The sequence below is a fragment of the Saccopteryx bilineata genome, chromosome 2 (genome assembly GCF_036850765.1).
Source record: "Saccopteryx bilineata isolate mSacBil1 chromosome 2, mSacBil1_pri_phased_curated, whole genome shotgun sequence".
Lineage (NCBI taxonomy): Eukaryota > Metazoa > Chordata > Mammalia > Chiroptera > Emballonuridae > Saccopteryx > Saccopteryx bilineata.
The window spans coordinates 1834850-1855672 of NC_089491.1; the positions used below are offsets into that span (position 1 = coordinate 1834850).

At 64.9% G+C, this 20823-nt stretch overlaps 1 protein-coding gene across 1 annotated transcript in view; it reads right to left on the reverse strand.

The window, feature by feature from the left end:
* Positions 1-1331: 1331 nt before the first annotated feature.
* NOTCH1 (notch receptor 1) overlaps positions 1332-20823 on the reverse strand; it is a 53236-nt gene continuing 33744 nt past the window's right edge. The window contains exons 18-34 of the mRNA XM_066255719.1: positions 20064-20292; positions 18190-18391; positions 17141-17294; positions 16871-17055; positions 16270-16402; positions 15738-15995; positions 15546-15658; positions 14039-14610; positions 13043-13426; positions 11855-12003; positions 10882-11098; positions 10611-10698; positions 10343-10508; positions 9479-9774; positions 8276-8423; positions 8092-8189; positions 1332-4562 (exon numbers count right to left, since the gene is read on the reverse strand). Coding sequence (XP_066111816.1) covers positions 3081-4562; positions 8092-8189; positions 8276-8423; positions 9479-9774; positions 10343-10508; positions 10611-10698; positions 10882-11098; positions 11855-12003; positions 13043-13426; positions 14039-14610; positions 15546-15658; positions 15738-15995; positions 16270-16402; positions 16871-17055; positions 17141-17294; positions 18190-18391; positions 20064-20292 — 4874 coding nt within the window. The 3' untranslated portion in view covers positions 1332-3080. The remainder of the gene's footprint in view (positions 4563-8091; positions 8190-8275; positions 8424-9478; positions 9775-10342; positions 10509-10610; positions 10699-10881; positions 11099-11854; positions 12004-13042; positions 13427-14038; positions 14611-15545; positions 15659-15737; positions 15996-16269; positions 16403-16870; positions 17056-17140; positions 17295-18189; positions 18392-20063; positions 20293-20823) is intronic.

Here is a 20823-nt window from a genome sequence, read left to right on the forward strand (position 1 = left end):
CGGCGGCTCTGCAGTGCTGGCCTCAGGGACACCCAGGCTCTTTCAGAATTTGACCCCAGTGCAGCCAGAGGAAAGCCTTTGGCTTTCCCCACCCCACCCCCCGCTAGAATGCACCCCCTGGGGGAGCATGCTGCATCTCTGGGCTCCCCACGGACGGATGGGCGAGCAGGTGCTCCAGAGCTGACTTCATGGAACAACACAGGAGTGTTTCGCAAGCTCCACGCTCAGGGGTTTCATGCTCCTCCGTGGAGGCTGGTAAGTGTCCCTTTATAACAAAAAGGGTGATGTTCAGCCATTCAGCCTCGCCCTGCACCCACCCCGGGAAGGGTCCCCGCGTGAATCTTCACCCAGGGGCACTCTCACGTCTGGCCGAATGACCATCCCTGTGCGGATGGACGGACCACACGGCGTTCGCCCACCGGCGGAGTGATGGGCCCCAGAAGCGGTCCAGCCTCCTGGCCAATGTCAAAGGCACTGCTTGGGAATGGGGGTGAACTTGGGCTTCTTTATTTTCACTTCTCTTGGACGTGCACTGAGGAACGGGGTTTGGGGGTGCTGAGTGTGCTCTGGGCAGAGTCCAGGCTGAGCCAGTCCCTCGGACAGGTGGGCCACGTCACCGTACTCCGTTCTCCTGGCACCTCTTGTCCCTTCCCCGTGTTGCCAGCGCCAGCGCCGTTGGGGATGGAGGGTGCTTCCAAACGCGGTGAGGAAAGCTGGGGCTCCCACTTGTGCTTGAGTAGGCCAGGGGGCAGGAGGCAGGCCAGACTGTGAATCCGGTTTGAACCCACCTACCTGCCTGCGGCTGGGCCCGGTGGAGAGGAGGAAGAAGTGGAGGGGGCGGGCTCATGCAGGGACCCGGCGAGGGCCAGGGTCTGACTGGCAGTCTTGCTCAGTATCCCCAAGTAAATGCTGCTGTTCAGCCAGCACCCTCCCGGGTCCAGAGCCCTTCCTAAGCTCACTGTGTCACCGCACGTTGCCCCCCCCCCACCCCAGATGCTTCTGTGATTGACTGCCTGTGCCCTCCAGCTAGGGTCAGGAGGCCCCTCCTGCCTGTCAGGAGTAAAGGCTGGGTACGCGGTGCCTTCACTCCTCTGGGGCCCAGGATGGGACAACCGGAGCCCAGTGTTACCCCAGTCCCTCCGATGGGGCTGCCTGTGCCGTGTCCACTGTGTCCCTGCCCTCGCTGGGGGCGACGAGGTGTCATCACTCTCCCAGCAGAAGAGGCAGAGGGACCCCAGGGAACCTGTCCCTCCTCCCTCCCTCCCTCCCTCCCAGAAAGGGGAGGAGCCTGACTTAAGCAAAATCTTGATTGGCATCAGTATCTTTTTTTTTTTTTATTGCAAATCCATTAACAAAAACAAAAAGATAAAAAAAATACATCCTTTTTACAACCTACAGTTTTTTTGCATGTCATTACGTTTTACAAAAGGTTCCTTTCTCTGTAAACTACACTCTATAGTTTATAAAACACAGTTAAGTAAGAATCAACATCTTAGGATGTGTCTGGTCATACCCACAAGGGATGGTACAACATCGCCCCCGGCGAGGCGGGAGAAGCTGCCCAGGAGGCGGGATGCCCGCCCGCACATGCGGGCGGATCCTTCCCGGGGTCACGTAGGAGCCGTGGGGGCAGCGACGGGTCCCGAGGCCCAGGCTGTTGGGTCGTGGAGTGGGACCCGTCCTGACACCCCTCAGAAGCACGACCTCCAACAGGCTGGTTCATTCAGATTTTTTAAACAAAATCCACCTTTAAAAATGTATTTACAGACATTATCTTGGCCACAGGCTTATACTTGATATCGTAAGAATCTGTTCCACCCCTCATCCGGGGCACATGATGCAACGCCCCCCCAAAGCCAGGAGGGTTGGCCCAAGAGCAGGCTCCTATGGTCCCCAAGGCCACCGCCTCAGCTGCAATCCCACCAGGCCCAGGAGCAACGGCCCCTGCACACCGAGGCCAGACACACCCAGGATTTCCCAGAACCTTGCTGTGGGTGGCTCCGGCCAAGTCTATCCACACGGGTCCCCGGGCAGAGAGGCCCCGCCCCCGGCGACACCAGTCCGCCTTCCGCTGAACCTGGAAGACTGCGCAGGTTGAGGTGCTGGGGTGTCCGGCGGCGGCGGGGGACACACGGGCAGCCCGGGGAGTCTTTGTCCAGAAAAGGGTGGGATTCCTCCTCCACGCGGGCCACGGTGGGTGCAGCACAGCCAGCAGCCCGACTTCTCACGCTACACAATGTTGACATACCGATGGGGGGGAGGGGTGTACAGGGGCAGAGGAGCTTCCGGAAGGACCGAGACCTGGCGAGACCCACGCACAACCACGTAACACTGACCCTTGAAACAAAGATCCACGATGGGCACCGAGCATGCGGGCACTGTGGGCATCCCGAGAACACACCGTCAGAAGCCTGTGTTTAAAAACCCACTTGCGAGGCCCCCAAACGTAGACACCGCACCCTTCCACTTTCCTACTGAAGATGCCAATGAATCCTTGTGCCCAAGGGGTCGAGGTTCTGCTTCCTGACGCCGGGGAGTGGGGGGCGGTCCTGGGGAAACGGCAGCCAGCCCGCCCGGGCACACCCGGGGAGAGCTTTTTGGACAACTGGCTCAAACCTCCCTCCCTTCTCTGAGCATTATTTCTTTTTGGGTTTTGGGAAAAAAAAAAGAATAAATAAACGGCATTTATAAATCCTGAATCTTTGTTTATATATATATATTTTTTACAAATACGTAACAACCTTCACGCTAAGTAGGAAAGTAATGGCCAAGAACTAGTTTACTTCCTTAGAACAGATAAAAGTTCTTCACCTGTTGCAGTAAAAAAAAAAAAAAAAACCAATAAAAACCCCAAAAAACAAAACCCGGTACACATAAATAAAAAGGCAGTGTTTTCATGTGAAATAAAAGTACATAAATAAATACTCAAAAAAAATTTCAGATGCACGTCTTATTTCGTATAAAAATGTTTCTTTTTTCTTTTTTTTTTAAAAAAAGCTCCTTTGGTCAACCCGGCGTCTGGGGGAGCAACCGGGTGAACGAAGCCCCAGCCGCCGAGGGGAGGGTGGGGGTGCAGGCGTTTACTTGAAGGCCTCAGGGATGTGGGTGATCTGGGACTGCATGCTGGTGGGCGGGCTGGAGATGCCTTCAGACCAATCGGAGATGTTGGAGTGTGGGGACGAGCTGGACCACTGGTCGGGGGACTCGGGGGACGGGGTGAGGAAGGGGTGCTCGGGCACCTGCAGCTGGTGGCTGGGAGTGTTGTCCACGGGCGAGGAGGAGCAGCTGTGCTGGGAGGGCGGCGTCAGGAACTGCGCGGTGGTCATGGGCGGGACCAGGGAGGAGGGCAGGGAGGTGGGCAGGACTTGGCTGTCCTGCGGCAGGATGGTGTGCACGGCGAGGCCGCCGGGGCCCAGCGGCTGCCCATCTGCCTGGCTCGGCTCCCCGCCCAGGAAGCTCCGGCCCAGGTGGCCGTTGGGGGCCGAGCTCACACCGAGGTGTGACTGGGGGGGTGGCGGCTGCAGGTTCTGCTGCTGCTGCTGCTGCTGGATGCTTGGCTGCTGTTGCATCTGTAAGTTTGGCTGCTGGGTCTGTACCAGGTGAGGCTGAGTGGCCAGCCGTGTGCTGGGCAGAGCCTGGTAGCTCAGCATCTGGGACAGGGCGCCGGCCGAGAGGCCGCCGTGCAGGGGGCCCATCATGCCGTGCTGGAGGGCAGGGGCCTGCGTGCTCAGCGTGCCAGGGGCCACGCTCCCGCGCAGGGGGTTGTACTGGTTCGGCACCAGGCCGTTCTGCAGCCGCGACAGCCATTCGCACTGGCCGTTCAAGCCCGCGGTCCCGCCCACGGTGAAATTCACGGCCCCGCCGCCACCGCTGCCGCCAGCACCCAGGACCGCGCCGGAGCTGGGGGCCACGGGCAGGTGGGAGAGGCGTGGCGGTCCCGGCTCGAAGGCCAGCCGGCCACCCCCGCCCAGCGCCGCCATCTCGGGCTTGGCCGCCACATTCAGGTGGCCGATGCCCAGGTGGGCATCGGGCATGCCAGGCAGGTGGCTGAGGGGCAGCGACGGGGATGGCTGGAACGGGGAGGGCAGGAGGGGCGGCGAGGCCACGTCCGACAGGTAGCCGTGGGGCGACTCGAGGGAGTCCACGGGGGACAGCACGCTGGCGCTGTCCAGCAGGCAGCCCTTGCCGTCCTGCGACTTCTTCCGCCGGGCCTTGAGGTCCCTGGTCTCCTTGCCGCCGCCCGCCAGGCCCTTGGTGCTGGGCTTGCGGGCCTTCTTGCCCTGCACGGCCGGCTTGAGGTTGCCCAGGTAGCCGTTGGGGGAGCAGAGCGGGGGCGACAGGGTGGGCGGGCCGCCCAGGGGGGCGCCGTGCAGCTGGGGGCTGCGCATCAGGCTGTGCTCGTCCAGCAGCCGCACGATGTCGTGGTGCATGCGCTCCTGCGCGATGTCCCGGGGCAGCCGGTCCATGTGGTCCGTGATGTCCCGGTTGGCGAAGTGGTCCAGCAGCACCTTGGCGGTCTCGTAGCTGCCCTCCCGGGCGGCCAGGAACAGAGGCGTCTCCTCCTGGGGACAAGGGCACAGGACAGGCAGGGTCAGCCTCACCGGTGCCCCATCCCCAGAGGGACCAGCGGTCTGACTCCGCAACCCTGCCGAGGACAGAGCTCCTGTGACCCAACCCCAGCATCCTACCATCACCTAACTCATGTGTGTGTGTGTGTGTGTGTGTGTGTGTGTGTGTGTGTGTGTGTGAGAGAGAGAGAGACAGAGAGAAGGACAGATAGGGACAGACCGGAAGAGAGAGAGAGAGAGATGAGAAGCATCAATTTTCTGTTGCAGCACCGTAGTTGTTCATTGACTGCTTTCTCATGTGCCTTGACCGGGGGGGGGGGGGGCTATAGCAGCGTGAGTGACCCCTTGCTCGAGCCAGAGACCTTGGGCTCAAGCCAGTGATCTTGGGACTTAAGCCAGCAACTGTGGGGTCAAGTCTATGATCCCACGCTCAAGCCAGCAACCTCGTGCTCAAGCTGGTGAGCTTGCATGCAAACCAGTGACCTCGGGGTTTCGAACCTGGGTCCTCTGTGTCCCAGTCTAACGCTCTATCCACTGCATCACCGCATCACCGCCTCATCAAGCCTGATCATGTCTTCTCAAAAACAAAAGCCTTAAGAAGATCTCTGACCCACCCAGAGGTCAAAGGTCATCTAAATGACCTATTATTCTATTCTAAATCAGGAGGTTTACCCTTGTGGGGATCACAGACACCACGGGAAATGTAACAAAGTGTGGCCTCTGTCCCTAAAGCTGCAAAGACACAAACACGGGCCCTGGGGATCCCCTCAAGTGTATGCGTGGGCACTGGGAGGGGAGTCCCCCATCCTGACAGTCCCGATACGTCAGCTCCTTCCCTGGGCCTTGGTTTCTCGTCTGTACAGCTGATGTGCCTGCCATGTGTCTCCTCCAGGCTGCTGCATGGGGGGTGCCCACACAAGGCCCTGGCAATGGCCTGATGCCCGATGCCCAGTCCCTGCGTCTGCGGCCCAGCCTGCCCAATGTCCCCACCAGGGACTCGGGAGCTGTGTACCACAGCACCCCCTGGTGCCCAATGCTGCTGTGTCGGCTCACCCAAGAGGGAGGAGGGGAGGGAGACCCCAGGTTGAAAAGCAATGGGGGGGGTCAGTGGAGCCAAGGGGAAGGGGTGCCCACACCTCCGGACCAAGTACGCAGAGGAGCTCAGTATGACCTCAGGACACGAGGGGGGTCAGATTGTAACTGGGAGAAAAGTTTCGTGGCTGCAGGGGAGACGATGGAACAGCGGCCCAGAGGTGTGGACTCCCCAGCGGGGAGGGCAGCCACTTCCGTTACATCGGGGGCCGCACAGCGCCCGAGCCCCCCTCGACACCAACCAGCCTGTGGCTCCACCCCCGCCCCCTCCGGTCGCCCCGCCCTGCCCGGTGAGAGCTGAGCACAGAGAGAAGGTGCAGGTCATTCCCTGTCCTAGGACGAATGCCCTGTGGCGGTAGTGGCCCTGGGTGTGGGTGCCCCGGTTCTCAGGGACACTCCACAGGCTAGAAAGTGGAGGCCCAGGAGTGTTAAGTCAATGGTTTGGGGGAGGGGGTCCCTGGTCAGAAAGGAGTGGAATGGGGGGGGGTGACCTGCAGCCTGGCCGCCCCAGGTCCCTCGCTGGGGGAGGGAGGGGGCAGTGACCTGCAGCCTGGCCGCCCCAGGTCCCACGCTGGGGGGGGGGGAGTGACCTGCAGCCTGGCCGCCCCAGATCCCTCACTGGGGGAGGGAGGGGCAGTGACCTGCAGCCTGGCAGCCCCAGGTCCCACGCTGGGGGGGAGGAGTGACCTGCAGCCTGGCCGCCCCAGGTCCCACGCTGGGGGGGGGGGAGTGACACGCTGGGGGGGGGGAGTGACCTGCAGCCTGGCCGCCCCAGGTCCCTCACTGGGGGAGGGAGGGGCAGTGACCTGCAGCCTGGCCGCCCCAGGTCCCACGCTGGGGGGGAGGAGTGACCTGCAGCCTGGCCGCCCCAGGTCCCATGCTGGGGGGGAGGAGTGACCTGCAGCCTGTCTGCCCCAGGTCCCTCGCTGGGGGGGGAGTGACCTGCAGCCTGTCCGCCCCAGGTCCCACGCTGGGGGGGGAGAGTGACCTGCAGCCTGGCCGCCCCAGGTCCCTCACTAGGGGAGGGAGGGGCAGTGACCTGCAGCCTGGCCGCCCCAGGTCCCACGCTGGGGGAGGGAAGGGCAGTGACCTGCAGCCTGGCCGCCCCAGGTCCCACGCTGGGGGAGGGAAGGGCAGTGACCTGCAGCCTGGCCGCCCCAGGTCCCACGCTGGGGGGGAGGAGTGACCTGCAGCCTGGCCGCCCCAGGTCCCTCGCTGGGGGAGGGAGGGGCAGTGACCTGCAGCCTGGCCGCCCCAGGTCCCACGCTGGGGGAGGGAAGGGCAGTGACCTGCAGCCTGGCCGCCCCAGGTCCCTCGCTGGGGGAGGGAAGGGCAGTGACCTGCAGCCTGGCCGCCCCAGGTCCCTCACTGGGGGAGGGAGGGGCAGTGACCTGCAGCCTGGCCGCCCCAGGTCCCTCGCTGGGGGGGAGGGGGCAGTGACCTGCAGCCTGGCCGCCCCAGGTCCCACGCTGGGGGGGAGGAGTGACCTGCAGCCTGGCCGCCCCAGGTCCCACGCTGGGGGGGGGAGTGACCTGCAGCCTGGCCGCCCCAGGTCCCTCACTGGGGGAGGGAGGGGCAGTGACCTGCAGCCTGGCCGCCCCAGGTCCCACGCTGGGGGGGAGGAGTGACCTGCAGCCTGGCCGCCCCAGGTCCCTCGCTGGGGGGGGGAGGGGCAGTGACCTGCAGCCTGGCCACCACAGGTCCCTCACTGGGGGAGGGAGGGGCAGTGACCTGCAGCCTGGCCGCCCCAGGTCCCTCGCTGGGGGGGGGAGGGGCAGTGACCTGCAGCCTGGCCGCCCCAGGTCCCTCGCTGGGGGGGAGGAGTGACCTGCAGCCTGGCCGCCCCAGGTCCCACGCTGGGGGGGGGAGTGACCTGCAGCCTGGCCGCCTTAGGTCCCACGCTGGGGGGGAGGAGTGACCTGCAGCCTGGCCGCCCCAGGTCCCACGCTGGGGGGGAGGAGTGACCTGCAGCCTGGCCGCCCCAGGTCCCACGCTGGGAGGGAGGAGTGACCTGCAGCCTGGCCCCCCCAGGTCCCACGCTGGGGGGGAGGAGTGACCTGCAGCCTGGCCGCCCCAGATCCCTCACTGGGGGAGGGAGGGGCAGTGACCTGCAGCCTGGCCGCCCCAGGTCCCTCGCTGGGGAGGGAGGGAGGAGTGACCTGCAGCCTGGCTGCCCCAGGTCCCACGCTGGGGGGGAGGAGTGACCTGCAGCCTGGCTGCCCCAGGTCCCATGCTGGGGGGGAGGAGTGACCTGCAGCCTGGCCGCCCCAGGTCCCACGCTGGGGGGGGGAGTGACCTGCAGCCTGGCCGCCCCAGGTCCCACGCTGGGGGGGGGAGTGACCTGCAGCCTGGCCGCCCCAGGTCCCACGCTGGGGGGGAGGAGTGACCTGCAGCCTGGCCGCCCCAGGTCCCAGGCCGGCCCCCAGCTCACCTTGTTGTTCTGCATGTCCTTGTTGGCGCCGTTCTTCAGGAGCACGACCGCAGCCTCCACGTTGTTCACGGCGGCGGCCCAGTGCAGGGCCGACTTGCCTGTGTGGGAGAGGCAGAGCGGTCAGTCGGGACAGAGCAGGCGGCAGCGGCCGGTCCCCGGCAGACCGAGCGGCGGCCCGGCGTACCCAGGTCGTCCACCGCGTTGACGTCGGCGTGGGAGTTGATGAGGTCCTCCAGCATGCCCTCCACAGCTAGGCGGGCGGTCAGGATCAGCGGGGTCGTGCCGTCGTGCATGCGGGCGTCCAGGTCTGTGGCTCGGTTCCGGATCAGGATCTGGGCGAGAGGGAACGTCTCAGGCTGGCGAGGCAGAGCCCGAGGCCTTTCTGGGGGTCTGGACAGCCGAGAGGGAGAAGGCAGGGAGGGCAGGGCTGTGCCTGCTGCTGCTGCTGGGAGAGCCAGGCAGGAGAACGGGGTGGCCCTGGCTCCAGAGGCTAGAGCCACACCCACAACCGCTGGGCTCCTGTGTCCAGTCAGGCATGCAGGACAGATGCCGCCCACCCGGGGTCACCGGCCAAAGGAGTGATCATGATTTGCTGGTGGCTGAGACAAGCTGGGTGCCAAGCAGGACTGGCCTCACTGTTGCAAAGCATCTGGGGGAACCTGTCTCTACGTGACAGAAAGGCTGCCATTGCACCAGCACGGTCAGAGCCTGCCTCCAGCGGCTCATTGACGCTGTCCTCTTTCAGCTAACCTCCACTCTCCACTTCTGACTTCCACACAGAAATGTGCTAAAACTGACGAAGTCAAAAGCTCTGTGGTGACCCCTCCGGGTCCTGCCCCATCTCACCTGCCCCTCCCACTCAGGGCAGGACTGCACAGAGCCTGGGGCCTTGCAGCTGGGGAACGGAAGGGGGGGGAGGCTTACAGAAGGAGCCTCTCCTGGGGACATTTCCCAGAGACCCAGGCACCCAAATCCCTACGTCCACCCCCATCCTGGGCTCCCCAGCGAGGCCGTGTCCCAGGTTTGCAGACAACAAGCAGCAGCCTCTAAAACCTTCACGCTGCCACAGGCTAACGCCTCTGGCCACAGCCGGGAAGGGGCCACTGCGGTGACAGGGGAGCCTGTCTCGGGTAGGAACGCGGAGGAGGCCCTGCCCCCAGGAGGCCCCTGGAGCCTCCTGCTGCACACTCTCCAGCCTGGCTTCCTGGTGAGGAGGACACGTGGGGTTTGACGCCTTCCCCAACCTTGTACCTCGCTTGGGGTGAAGACACCAGCTGTCCCTACTAAGGCTAGGCTGGGGAGCAGGGCTCCAGGGTCCCCGCAAACTGAAGGGCAGCCCAGACCGGAACGGCAGGTGAGCCGGGCAGGGGCCGCCGGAGGTGCCCACCTGGAAGACACCCTGCGCGTCGGCCGACACGGCGGCGTGCAGCGGGGTGCGCCCCATGTTGTCCTGGATGTTGGCATCGGCGCTGGCCTCCAGCAGGCGCTTGGCCGCGTCGGAGCGGGAGTAGCGGGCGGCCAGGTGCAGGGCGGTCTCGCCGGTGCGGTCTGTCTGGTTGTGCAGGCTGGCACCCTGGTAGATGAAGTCGGAGATGACCGCAGGTGCGTCCTCCTCCTCCTCACTGTGGCCCGTCTCCAGGCCCCCGCCGCTGCAGGAGGCGATCATGAGGGGCGTGAAGCCGTCTGCAGGGAGGACAGGGCAGGGGCACGGTCAGGACGGCCGGCCACCCCCCCCCCCCGGCAGCGGCTCTGGCCATGGCAGTGACGGTCCCGACTCAGTGGACAGCCCTGTGAGGACACGTGGCACGTGGCCCAGCCAGCGGTGTCCCTACACACTGGGCCTGGGGGCCACCAGATTCAATCCGAGCTTCCCAAAAGACAGAGCCAAGTCCAGCGGCCGATGAACAGACCTGTGGGCAACAGAGACTGGCGGCTCTGCGTGGGCGCCGTGAGACTGCGCAGACAACGCACCCACAGAAAAAGATGGCACGGAAATGCAGGCTGGAAACCAACACTTCAGATGTCTCCAAGGAAGCATTCTGGGAGCGGAAATCAATGTACAGTGCAGAGTGGTCCTGGGGAGTCAGCCAGGTGAGAACTGAGACCCCCGCCCCCACTCAGCTTTCAGAATACTGACTCCAGGGGTTCAGGGGAGGAAGGGAGGTGGATGACAGGGTCAGGGAAGTGCAGGCTGACGGATGAGACGGACCCCGGCCGGACAGCCCCCCCCCGCGGGCCGGTGTCCACTCACCAGGCCCCCGGACGTTGACGTCCATGCAGTCGGCGTCGGCCTCGCCCTGGGGCGGCGTGGGGGCCGTGGCGGACACCCGCAGGTCGGCGGCGTCCAGGTGTTGTTGGGTCCACTGCCGGTGGTCTGTCTGGGCATCCAAGTCCGGAAGAACCACCGGCTCCTCAAACTGAAGAAGGGGGCCAAGCAGAGAGCCAGCCCCGTCACACTGGGCAGGGGTGGGGGACAGGAGGCAGGCGCCACCCCCAGCCGGGGGAGAACCCCGACTCACCCGGAACTTCTTGGTCTCCAGGTCCTCGTCACCCCACTCGTTCTGACTGTCGTCCATGAGGGCGCCATCTGAGGAGTTCTTCAGAGGCCTGGGGGGGGGGGCGGGGAGGCGGGCAGCGAGACTGAGCGGGGTGGGGGGCCCCCAGGAAACCCCGAGGCACCAAGGGGCCGACCCACCGCGCCTGGCGGGTCTGGTCTGCGTGGGCCCCGCCGGTCCCTCCAGCCGCGCCCCCCCCCCGCCCCCCAGGGAAACCACGGCGGCGTCCGCTCACTTGAGGCCCACGGAGTCCTCGCCCAGGGGCTCCCGGCGCTTCTTCTTGCTGGCCTCGGACACCTTGAAGCCCTCGGGGAACCAGAGCTGGCCGTGCTGCCGCCGGCGCCGGCGAGAGCGCAGCACCCCCCAGACCACGACGACCAGCAGGACGATGGCGGCCACAACCACGTACATGAAGTGCATCGGCGGGGGCGGGGGCGGCTCCACCGTCTTACCTGCGGACGGCACGGGGGCCCGGGCGTCAGGGCCGCGGCTCCGCGGCAGGCCGGCAGCCAGGGGGGCAGCGGACTGGTGTTCCGCGGCCGAGAGCTTCCTCACCCCCTCTCCTCCATCCCGCCCCCCAAAATAAGGTCATTTCGAACGCAATTAATCAGAATTGCAAACTATCGCTAAAATTCTCTCTTCTGCGCCCCGCCCTGGGCGTCTGGAGGCGGTTTTACTTCCCTCTCCTTTAAGGAGGAGGATTAAGCAACTTGGAATCAACTGCACTCACACTGAGCTGTTAAGACAAAGGATTTACAGGGATTTTCAAGATACAAACTTCAACTCTTCACATGACACCGATCAATTCTTCCCTCTCTCTCCCCCTCTCTCCCCTTTTTAAAAAGCTGTAATGATTTTGAAATAATACCCAACAAAGAAAAATTGAGGGGGAGGGGCAGGGGGGAGAGAGAGAGAGAGAGAAAAAAGCTCCCACTTTCTAGCGGATGTGCGTGTCCCCCGGGCCAGCCCTACCGCCGGCAGCTGTCACTTCAGTAGGAAGGATGTGCCAGGCGGAAGGTTCTAGAACAATGCTCCCCAAACTCTGGACGGCACAGGCACCCGTGGATGGCGAGCGACGGAAAGAGCAAGCACGTTTTTGATTTTGTTTTTGGGGCGGAGGGGGGCTGGGTCGTGACCCCTGACCCCACCCAGGGGGCCAACCCGCACGACGGGCCGTCAGCTGGGCCTTGAGCGGGAGGGCCACTCACTCTGCACGGCCTCGATCTTGTAGGGGATGTTCAGGCTGCCCAGCGAGGCGAGCGCCCCCAGGAAGGCGGCCACGTCGGTGGTGCTCTGGAAGCACTGGGAGGAGGACTGCACGCACTGCCGGTTGTCGATCTCCAGGTAGACGATGGACCTGGCGGGCCGGGCACGCAGGGGTCAGGGTCCCGGCCCCAGGCCTCCCTCCTCCCCGGGCACACGGGGGGTCAGGGTCCCGGCCCCAGGCCTCCTCCCCGGGCACGCGGGGGGTCAGGGTCCCGGCCCCAGGCCTCCCTCCTCCCCGGGCACACGGGGGGTCAGGGTCCCGGCCCCAGGCCTCCTCCCCGGGCACGCGGGGGGTCAGGGTCCCGGCCCCAGGCCTCCTCCCCGGGCACGCGGGGGGTCAGGGTCCCGGCCCCAGCCCCCCCCCCCCCGCGCCCGCCCTGCTTGCGACTGCCTCCTGGGACTCGCCCTGTGTGACCCTGGTGGCATCACCCTGATGGGTCCCCGGGGAGACAGGTGCTCTCAGAACTCAAGATGAGGGGCAGCCTGGGGAGGAGGGCCCCGCCCCTCAGACTCCTCGCAGAGCGCCCGCCCGTCCTGGCTCTGCCACCCTCTGCAGTTCCCTTAGGGCAGGGGTCCCCAAACTACGGCCCGCGGGCCACATGCAGCCCCCTGAGGCCATTTATCCAGCCCCCACCGCACTTCCGGAAGGGGTACCCCTTTCACTGGTGGTCAGTGAGAGGAGCATAGTTCCCATTGAAATATTGGTCAGTTTGATTTAAATTTACTTGTTCTTTATTTTAACTATTGGATTTGTTCCTGTTTTGTTTTTTTACTTTAAAATAAGATATGTGCAGTGTGTATAGGAATTTGTTCAGTTTTTTTTATAGTCCGGCCCTCCAACGGTCTGAGGGACAGTGAACTGGCCCCCTGTGTAAAAAGTTTGGGGACCCCTGCCTTAGGGTGCTCGAAGCACCCCCTTCTCCTCCTCCCGGCAGGTCCCTCCGTGGGAGCTGACCCCAGGGTGTGGGCCTCGGGGTCAAGAGCCCCGGGTAGGAACGCTGCCCCTGGCCCGCGGCGGGTCCTGCTGGAACCTTGGTCTCTTGTCCCACCAAGCGGGGAGCACGCTGCTCTGGGGGCGGCCCCGAGTCACACAGGGCCCGGGCAGCGCGTCGCCGCTCACGCTCACTCACCCGCGGATGTCCATCGGGTCGAGCTCCCTGCGCCAGCGCCCGCCCCCGCTCCCGAGCAGGCCGTCCAGGGAGCGCTTGATGGGGTGCTTGTGCAGCTCCTCCTCCTGGCCGTAGTAAGGGTAGATCATCTGCTGGCCGCTGGCGTCGCGCTTGAAGACCACGTTGGTGTGCAGCAGGCGGCTGAGTTCCCGCAGGAAGTGGAACGAGTCGTTGCGCAGCTGCTCGGGCGGCATGAGCACCACCACCACCAGCGTGCCGGCCGCCAGCCGCTCGGGCACGTGCTCTGCGCAGTCCAGCCCGTCCCACTCGCACTCCGCGCTGTTGCAGCCCTGGTCGCAGTGGCCGTCGCTGAAGTGGTCCTTGCAGTACTGGTCATACCGGGGGCTGTGGGGGGGGCGGGACACGGGAGTGGTCTTTGCAGTACTGGTCATACGGGGGGGGGGGGCCTGCGGGGGGCGGGGGCGGGACATGGGAGTGGTCTTTGCAGTACTGGTCATACCAGGGGCTGCGGGGGCGAGGGGGGCGGGACATGGGAGTGGTCTTTGCAGTACTGGTCATACGGGGGGGGGGGCTGCGGGGGGCGGGGGGGGACACGGGAGTGGTCCTTGCAGTACTGGTCATACGGGGGGGGGACTGCGGGGGGCGGGGGTGGGACACGGGAGTGGTCCTTGAAGTACTGGTCATGGGGGGGGCTGCAGGGGGAGGGGGCGGGACATGGGAGTGGTCTTTGCAGTACTGGTCCTACCGGGGGCTGCGGGGGGGGCGGGACATGGGAGTGGTCTTCGCAGTACTGGTCATACGGGGGGGGGGGGGGACGGGACACGGGACGCTCAGGTCTCCTGGCACCTGGGGCTCGCCCTGCCCTGTCCACGACGGGAGCGCCCTCCCCTGGCCAGCGTCCGGCCCCATGCGAGCTCAGGGGCCCTCCGCCCCCAGCCTGCTCCCCCCCGGAGCCCAGGCACCGCGCCCCGGGGAGCGGCCGTCCGCCTGGCTTACTTGCACTGGCCGTCGGCGCGCTGGCAGTCGAAGCCGTCGAAGAGGCAGCCGGCCGAGTTGCACTGGCTGTCGCAGCGGCCGTTGCTGAAGTACTTCCAGCACTCCAGCGACTGCGTGCAGTTCTGCCAGGGGTCGTTGAAGTTGAGGGAGCAGTCGCCGCCGTCCCAGCCGCAGGCGTGGTTGTTGCAGCGCAGGCTGCAAACCTTGTCGCCCGCCTCCTGGCGGCACTCGGGCAGCCCGCAGGCCTCCTCGATCTGCGGCGGGGCGATGTCCAGCCCCGCGCCGCCCCGGAAGCTGTAGTCCAGGATGTGGCACAGGAGCCCGTTGAACTTGGCGGGGCACAGGCAGCGGTAGTAGGGGCTCTCGGCCGTGGGCTCGCAGGTGCCCTGGTTGTAGCAGGGGTTGCTGCCCACGCAGGGGCTGCTGGCCGGGAACTGGCACTCGGGGCCCGTGAAGGGGCCCTGGCACAGGCAGGTGGGGCTGCGCGGGCCCGAGATGCAGGTGCCGCCGTTGAGGCAGCGGAGGCTGCCGCAGGTCCGGGCGTCGTTGTCACAGGTGGCGCCCTCGAAGCCCTGCAGGAGGGGGGGGGCGGCACAGGGGGCGTCAGAGCGGCTGGCTCCCCAGACCCACGGGCCCCGGCCGGGAGAGCGACCGGCTGGCTGCCTTGCTCTGGGTGGCAGGACCAGGACCCTTCACAGAGATGCTCCGTGACAACAGAAGGCTTGGGGGTGGCCTGGGAGGGAGGACGCAGAGGGGGGGCACAGGGTGATTTTAGGGCACTGAAAACCTCCACGTGACTGTCACGTGCACCTGTCACAGGGGGCATTGTCAGAACCCAAGAACGCAGTGCCAGGCCAGGAGCAACCCTGTTGCCCCAGGGAATACTGCAGACTTGATTTAACAACAATGTATCCACATCGGCCCATCAAGAGTAACTATGTTGACAGCAACAACAGCCCACAGGAAGACAAAATGCTAACTAACAACAGGAACCTGGGAATGTGGCAGGAGGGGACATACGGGAATCTCCGCTTTCTGCACCATTTTTCTATAAATATAAAACTGCTCTAAAAAAAAAAGTTTACTGCCTGACCAGACGGTGGCGCAGTGGACAGAGCATTGGACTGGAATGTGTAGGACCCAGGTTCGAGACCCCGGGGTCGCCAGCTTGAGCGCGGGCTCATCTGGTTTGAGCAAAAAGCTCACCAGCTTAGATCCAAGGTCACTGGCTCAAGCAAGGGGTCACTCGGTCTGCTGTAGCCCCCCAGTCAAGGCACATATGAGAAAGCAATCAATGAACAACTAAGGTGTCGCAATGAAGAATTGATGCTTCTCATCTCTCTCCCTTCCTGTCTGTCCCTCTGCCTCTGTCACAAAAAAAATTGAGGACGGCGGAAACCTCCGGCAGGCGTGCATGCAGGGCCAGGACCTCCGAGCAGGTGGGGCTCAGCTGCTACCTTCTGACCAGGGGGCCCTCCCAACCCCTGCCCCGCGCAGCTGCACCCACCGCTGGGCATTTACAGATGAAGCCGCGGGCGGTGTTGGAGGCCACAGCGCAGGTGCCCCCGTTCTTGCAGGGCTTCCCTTTGCAGCCATTGATGACCGACTCACAGCGGCGCCCTGGGGACCAGAGAGGGTGTGAGGCCGGCCCAGCCCAGCCCAGCCCGGGCCGCCGCCCTGCCAGGCCCACCGCACCCACCAGTGTGGCCAGGACGACACTCGCAGTGGAAATCGTTGACACGCTGCACGCAGTTCTGGGTGCCACGGGCGTCACAGGGGTTGGACAGACACTCGTTGACGTCGCCTTCGCAGCGCTCACCCACGAAGCCAGGCAGGCAGGTGCAGCTGTAGCCGCCCACCTGGTCCACGCAGGTGCCGTTGTTAAAGCACTTGGGGCCCCGGGAGACGGGGTCGATGGGGGGGTTGCAGTCGTCCACGTTGATTTCACAGTGCACCCCTGCAGGGAGGGGCCTGGGCGCGTTAGGGACCTGTGCCGGCCGCACGCTGGGCCCTGCTCCCACCCACGGAATCCCCGGGCAAAGGGTGAGGGCCGGGACCACACAGATGACCAGGAAGCTGGCACTGGGCGGCTGCTGGGTGCCCGAGGCTGGGACAGGCTCCCTCTGTTGGCCCTGCACCCGCCTCTCGCCTCCATGAAGCTCTGGCTGGGTCCCGGACGCTGGACTGCCCACTTTCTCCCAGATGCCAGTCCTGGGTCTGACAACCCTTACCCTGTGTGCCCCGAGGGCAGGAGCACTTGTACGTATTGGTGAGGTCGATGCAGGTGCCCCCATTCTGGCATGGGTGGGACAGACACTCATTAATCTCCTCAGAGCAGTTCACCCCGTGGTAGCCGGCCACACACTGCGAGGAGACGGGCAAAGGGTGGGTGGGGGGTTATGGCTCCTCAGGCAGCAGGGGCGTGGACTGTCACCCCTGTATGCTGACAGAGCCCCACAGGCTGCCCTCTCGCCTAGTGAAGTCTTAGGTTCCCCTCACCTGGATGACCCCTGGGAAGGGCCCTACCCTGGTAAGCTAAGAGTCACTGCCCAGAGCAAGGGCCAAACCCTAGGGAGAAATGTGGGGGGTCTCAGGGTGGGTATTAGATGAGCCCCAAGGGAAAAACCCGTGGAGGCCAAACCCTGTCCAACTTCTCAATGTACACGTTCTTTCCCAACACACACACAGGACACCTCCTCCAGGCAGTCTTCCCCGATCACCCGGCTCTCACTTCATAGGGGTTAAAAGTGTCCGTCTTCCCTACTGTGCTGGCTCCCAGCCCTCGATGACCCAGCAGACACACGCCCACCCTCGCCCGGGACAGACCCCCACCTCGCAGGAGTAGCCGCCGGGGTAGTCAGTGCAGGTGGCCCCGTTCTGGCAGGGGCTGGGGGAGCACTCGTCCACCTGGTCCTCGCAGTAGCTGCCCGTGTAGCCCGGCTGGCAGCGGCAGTGGTGCGTGTTGCCCGCGTCCACGCACAGCCCCCCGTTCCGGCACAGGTGGGTCACATTGATGCCTGCGGGGGACACAGTGGGTAGCAGGTGGGCAGGGGACGTGAGGTCTGGGCTCCCCGCCTGGGCCGGGAAGGGGGTGCCGGTTACCTCGCTGCCGCGCGGCCGCCTCGCAGGACACGCTGGGCACATCGCAGTAGAGGCCGGTCCAGCCGCTGTAGCACTCGCAGCGGTACAAGACGTTGGTCTGCCAGCACTTGCCGCCGTTCTTACAGGGCGCGGAGTCGCACCAGCGCACGAGGTTCTGGGGACGGCAGGGCCGCGCTCACACTCCCCGCCCGGTCGTGCGGAACGCACGCCCCGGAAACCTCACGGCCCCAACTCTACACACAGGGGAAACTGAGGCCCCCAGGCCCCTGTCGGACGGGGGTCTCTCTCGGAGCCCTCAGCAAATCCAGACCCCTTTTCCTGGAGGAAAGCTCTTTCCTCACAGGTAAAAAAATTTTGCTGGAAGCCTTTATAATCAATGTTTCTTGTGAAAGTCTCCCAGAAAAAAATCAATTTGTCATCTTTTCATGTATTTTCTATAAAAAACATTGGCTTTTGACCCTGGCCAGTGGCTCAGTGGATAGAGCATCAGCCCAGTGTATGGATGTCCCAGGTTCAATTCCTGGTCAGGACACATAGAAGTGATCATCTGCTTCTCTTCCCCTCCCCCTCTCCCTCCTTCTTCTCCCACAGCCAGTGGCTCAAGCATGGCCTGGGTGCTGAGGATGGCTCCATTGGAGCATATCAACCTCAGGTGCTAAAAATAGCTCAGTATTTGAGCATCAGCCCTAGATGGGGTTGCAAGGAATCTGCCTATCTCTACTCCCCTCACCTAAAAAGAAAAGTGGCTTTTAACCATCTTCTGCCAAATTACCTAGTCTTTGCCCTCATTCCATAAACCTCTGCGCCCTGACCTGGATGGCAGCCGCCCTATCCAACTACTCTTGACTCCTTAGGTGGCCACACAGCTCAGGCTGGGGTAGGGCTGGCAATCCAGAACCCCCGCAGGAGCATGTGACCACGGCCACCCCTGCCCTCTGAGCCTGGCTCTTCTCTACTGGCTGGCTGCGGTGGGCCCAGCAGGGGGCTGCCACGATGTGCCGCAGGCTGGTGTCCTAGCACGGCCCCCTCCTGCCAGGCCATGAACTCACCTGGCAGTTGAGGCCGGTGTAGCCCAGCGGGCAGGTGCACTTGTAAGTGCCATAGCTGTCTTGGCAGGTGCCGCCGTGCAGGCAGGGCCGCGAGTCACACTCGTTGATGTCGTGTTGGCAGTAGCTGCCCGTGAAGCCGGGCGGACATAGGCAGGTGAAGGAGTTGATGCCGTCCACGCAGGTGCCGCCGTTGAAGCAGGAGCTGGAGGCAGGCGGGCAGCAGGGGCGAGGGTGAACCGGGGCACAGGGCGCCCTGCCCAGGCAGGCTCCTCCACGCTACGGGCACCTCCTCCTCGGCTCAGACGGCAGCCGAGGGGCCTGACAGCCTCAACAGGCCAGAAGCGGCTCGACTGACCTCCGGGAGGCCAGTGGGAGCCTCAGGAGGCCCCCACCACGGGGCCGGAGCCTCAGACCCTCAAACACCAACTCCCTCCCTTTCCTTTGCCTTCCTTCTAACTCGCCGTCACACACGGGTTAAGGGAAAAACAAAGAAGAAACCAGAGCTTGTACAGATAACGGGGGAAGACCATCATTTGTCAGAAAACAGGGATGGGGACATGGACTGCCGAGCTTCCCGGCAGCCAGGGCGAGAAGGGAAACAAGACGGGTTACAAAGTTCCCCTGGTCTGAAAGGAGGCACGTGAGCTCTGGAGATAACCAGGGCTCCTGGCTACCTCCTCGTCGACTGACAACGGCCCTCTTTGGCGCGACATGGCAGTACAACGAACAATGCCTGACTTAGCCTGGCCAGCTCTGAGCGTGACCAGGTGGACACCCGCTCGGCGGGCCACGGTGGCCGGAACGGCCGGTTTCCCTCCCTGACTCAGCCCGGCCAGCTCTGAGCGTGACCAGGTGGACACCCGCTCGGCGGGCCACGGTGGCCGGAACGGCCGGTTTCCCTGCCTGACTCAGCCCGGCCAGCTCTGAGCGTGACCAGGTGGACACCCGCTCGGCGGGCCACGGTGGCCGGGACGGCCGGTTTCCCTCCCTGACTCAGCCTGGCCAGCTCTGAGCGTGACCAGGTGGACACCCGCTCGGCGGGCCACGGTGGCCAGGACGGCCGGTTTCCCTGCCTGACTCAGCCTGGCCAGCTCTGAGCGTGACCAGGTGGACACCCGCTCGGCGGGCCACGGTGGCCGGGACGGCCGGTTTCCCTGCCTGACTCAGCCCGGCCAGCTCTGAGCGTGACCAGGTGGACACCCGCTCGGCGGGCCACGGTGGCCGGGACGGCCGGTTTCCCTGCCTGACTCAGCCCGGCCAGCTCTGAGCGTGACCAGGTGGACACCCGCTCGGTGGGCCACGGTGGCCGGGACGGCCGGTTTCCCTGCCCGACTCAGCCCGGCCAGCTCTGAGCGTGACCAGGTGGACACCCGCTCGGCGGGCCGCGGTGGCCGGGACGGCCGGTTTCCCTGCCCGACTCAGCCCGGCCAGCTCTGAGCGTGACCAGGTGGACACCCGCTCGGCGGGCCACGGTGGCCGGGACGGCCGGTTTCCCTGCCCGACTCAGCCCGGCCAGCTCTGAGCGTGACCAGGTGGACACCCGCTCGGCGGGCCACGGTGGCCGGGACGGCCGGTTTCCCTGCCTGACTCAGCCCGGCCAGCTCTGAGCGTGACCAGGTGGACACCCGCTCGGCGGGCCACGGTGGCCGGGACGGCCGGTTTCCCTGCCTGACTCAGCCCGGCCAGCTCTGAGCGTGACCAGGTGGACACCCGCTTGGCGGGCCACGGTGGCCGGGACGGCCGGTTTCCCTGCCTGACTCAGCCCGGCCAGCTCTGAGCGTGACCAGGTGGACACCCGCTCGGCGGGCCGCGGTGGCCGGGACGGCCGGTTTCCCTGCCCGACAGTGCCCCCGCCTGGGGCCGCGCCCACCCACCTCTCTGTGCAGTCGGGCGTGTTGTCCTCGCAGTGGATCCCGCGGAAGCCCGCGGGGCAGGTGCAGGTGTAGCTGGCCACGCAGTCGGTGCAGTTGCCGCCGTGGCGGCAGGGGTTGCTGGCGCACTCGTTGATGTCCTCCTCGCAGAAGGCGCCCTGGAAGCCGGGCTGGCAATCGCAGAAGGCCGTGTTGATGCCGTCTGTGCAGGTGCCCCCGTTGTGGCACGGGTCTGGGAAGGACAGGAGGGCGGGCCTGAGGTCGCTCCTCGGGGGTCGTGAGTGACAGGACTGAGGAGAGCCTGGGGGCGGGCGCTTTTGTTGGGGGAGGAGCTATTGGAACCCACTGGGGGATGTCGAGATAGGCTTTAAGCCGGGCAGTCTTTCTTGCTCCAGAGCCTTCTGGAACCACCCGGAAGCATGTCGCACGGTCCACGTAAGGTCCCAAGTGATGCTGGGTAAGCAGTTGCCACCTCCCGCCAGCACTGCCTCCGGCACCCACTGGCTCCCTCCCGGCCGTGCCCAGCTGGATGGAGCGGGCTTGCCCTCTCTGGGAGCCACAGCTGGTACAGCCGGCACCACGTCCGTGCTCCCACCCGACCCCAAGCCCCTGCCCGTCTCAGAGGGGGACGGGCTGTTGGGGACATCCGTGCTCCCACCCGACCCCAAGCCCCTGCCCGTCTCGGAGGAGGACAGGCTGTTGGGGACATGCGTGCTCCCACCCGACCCCAAGCCCCCTGCCCGTCTCAGAGGGGGACGGGCTG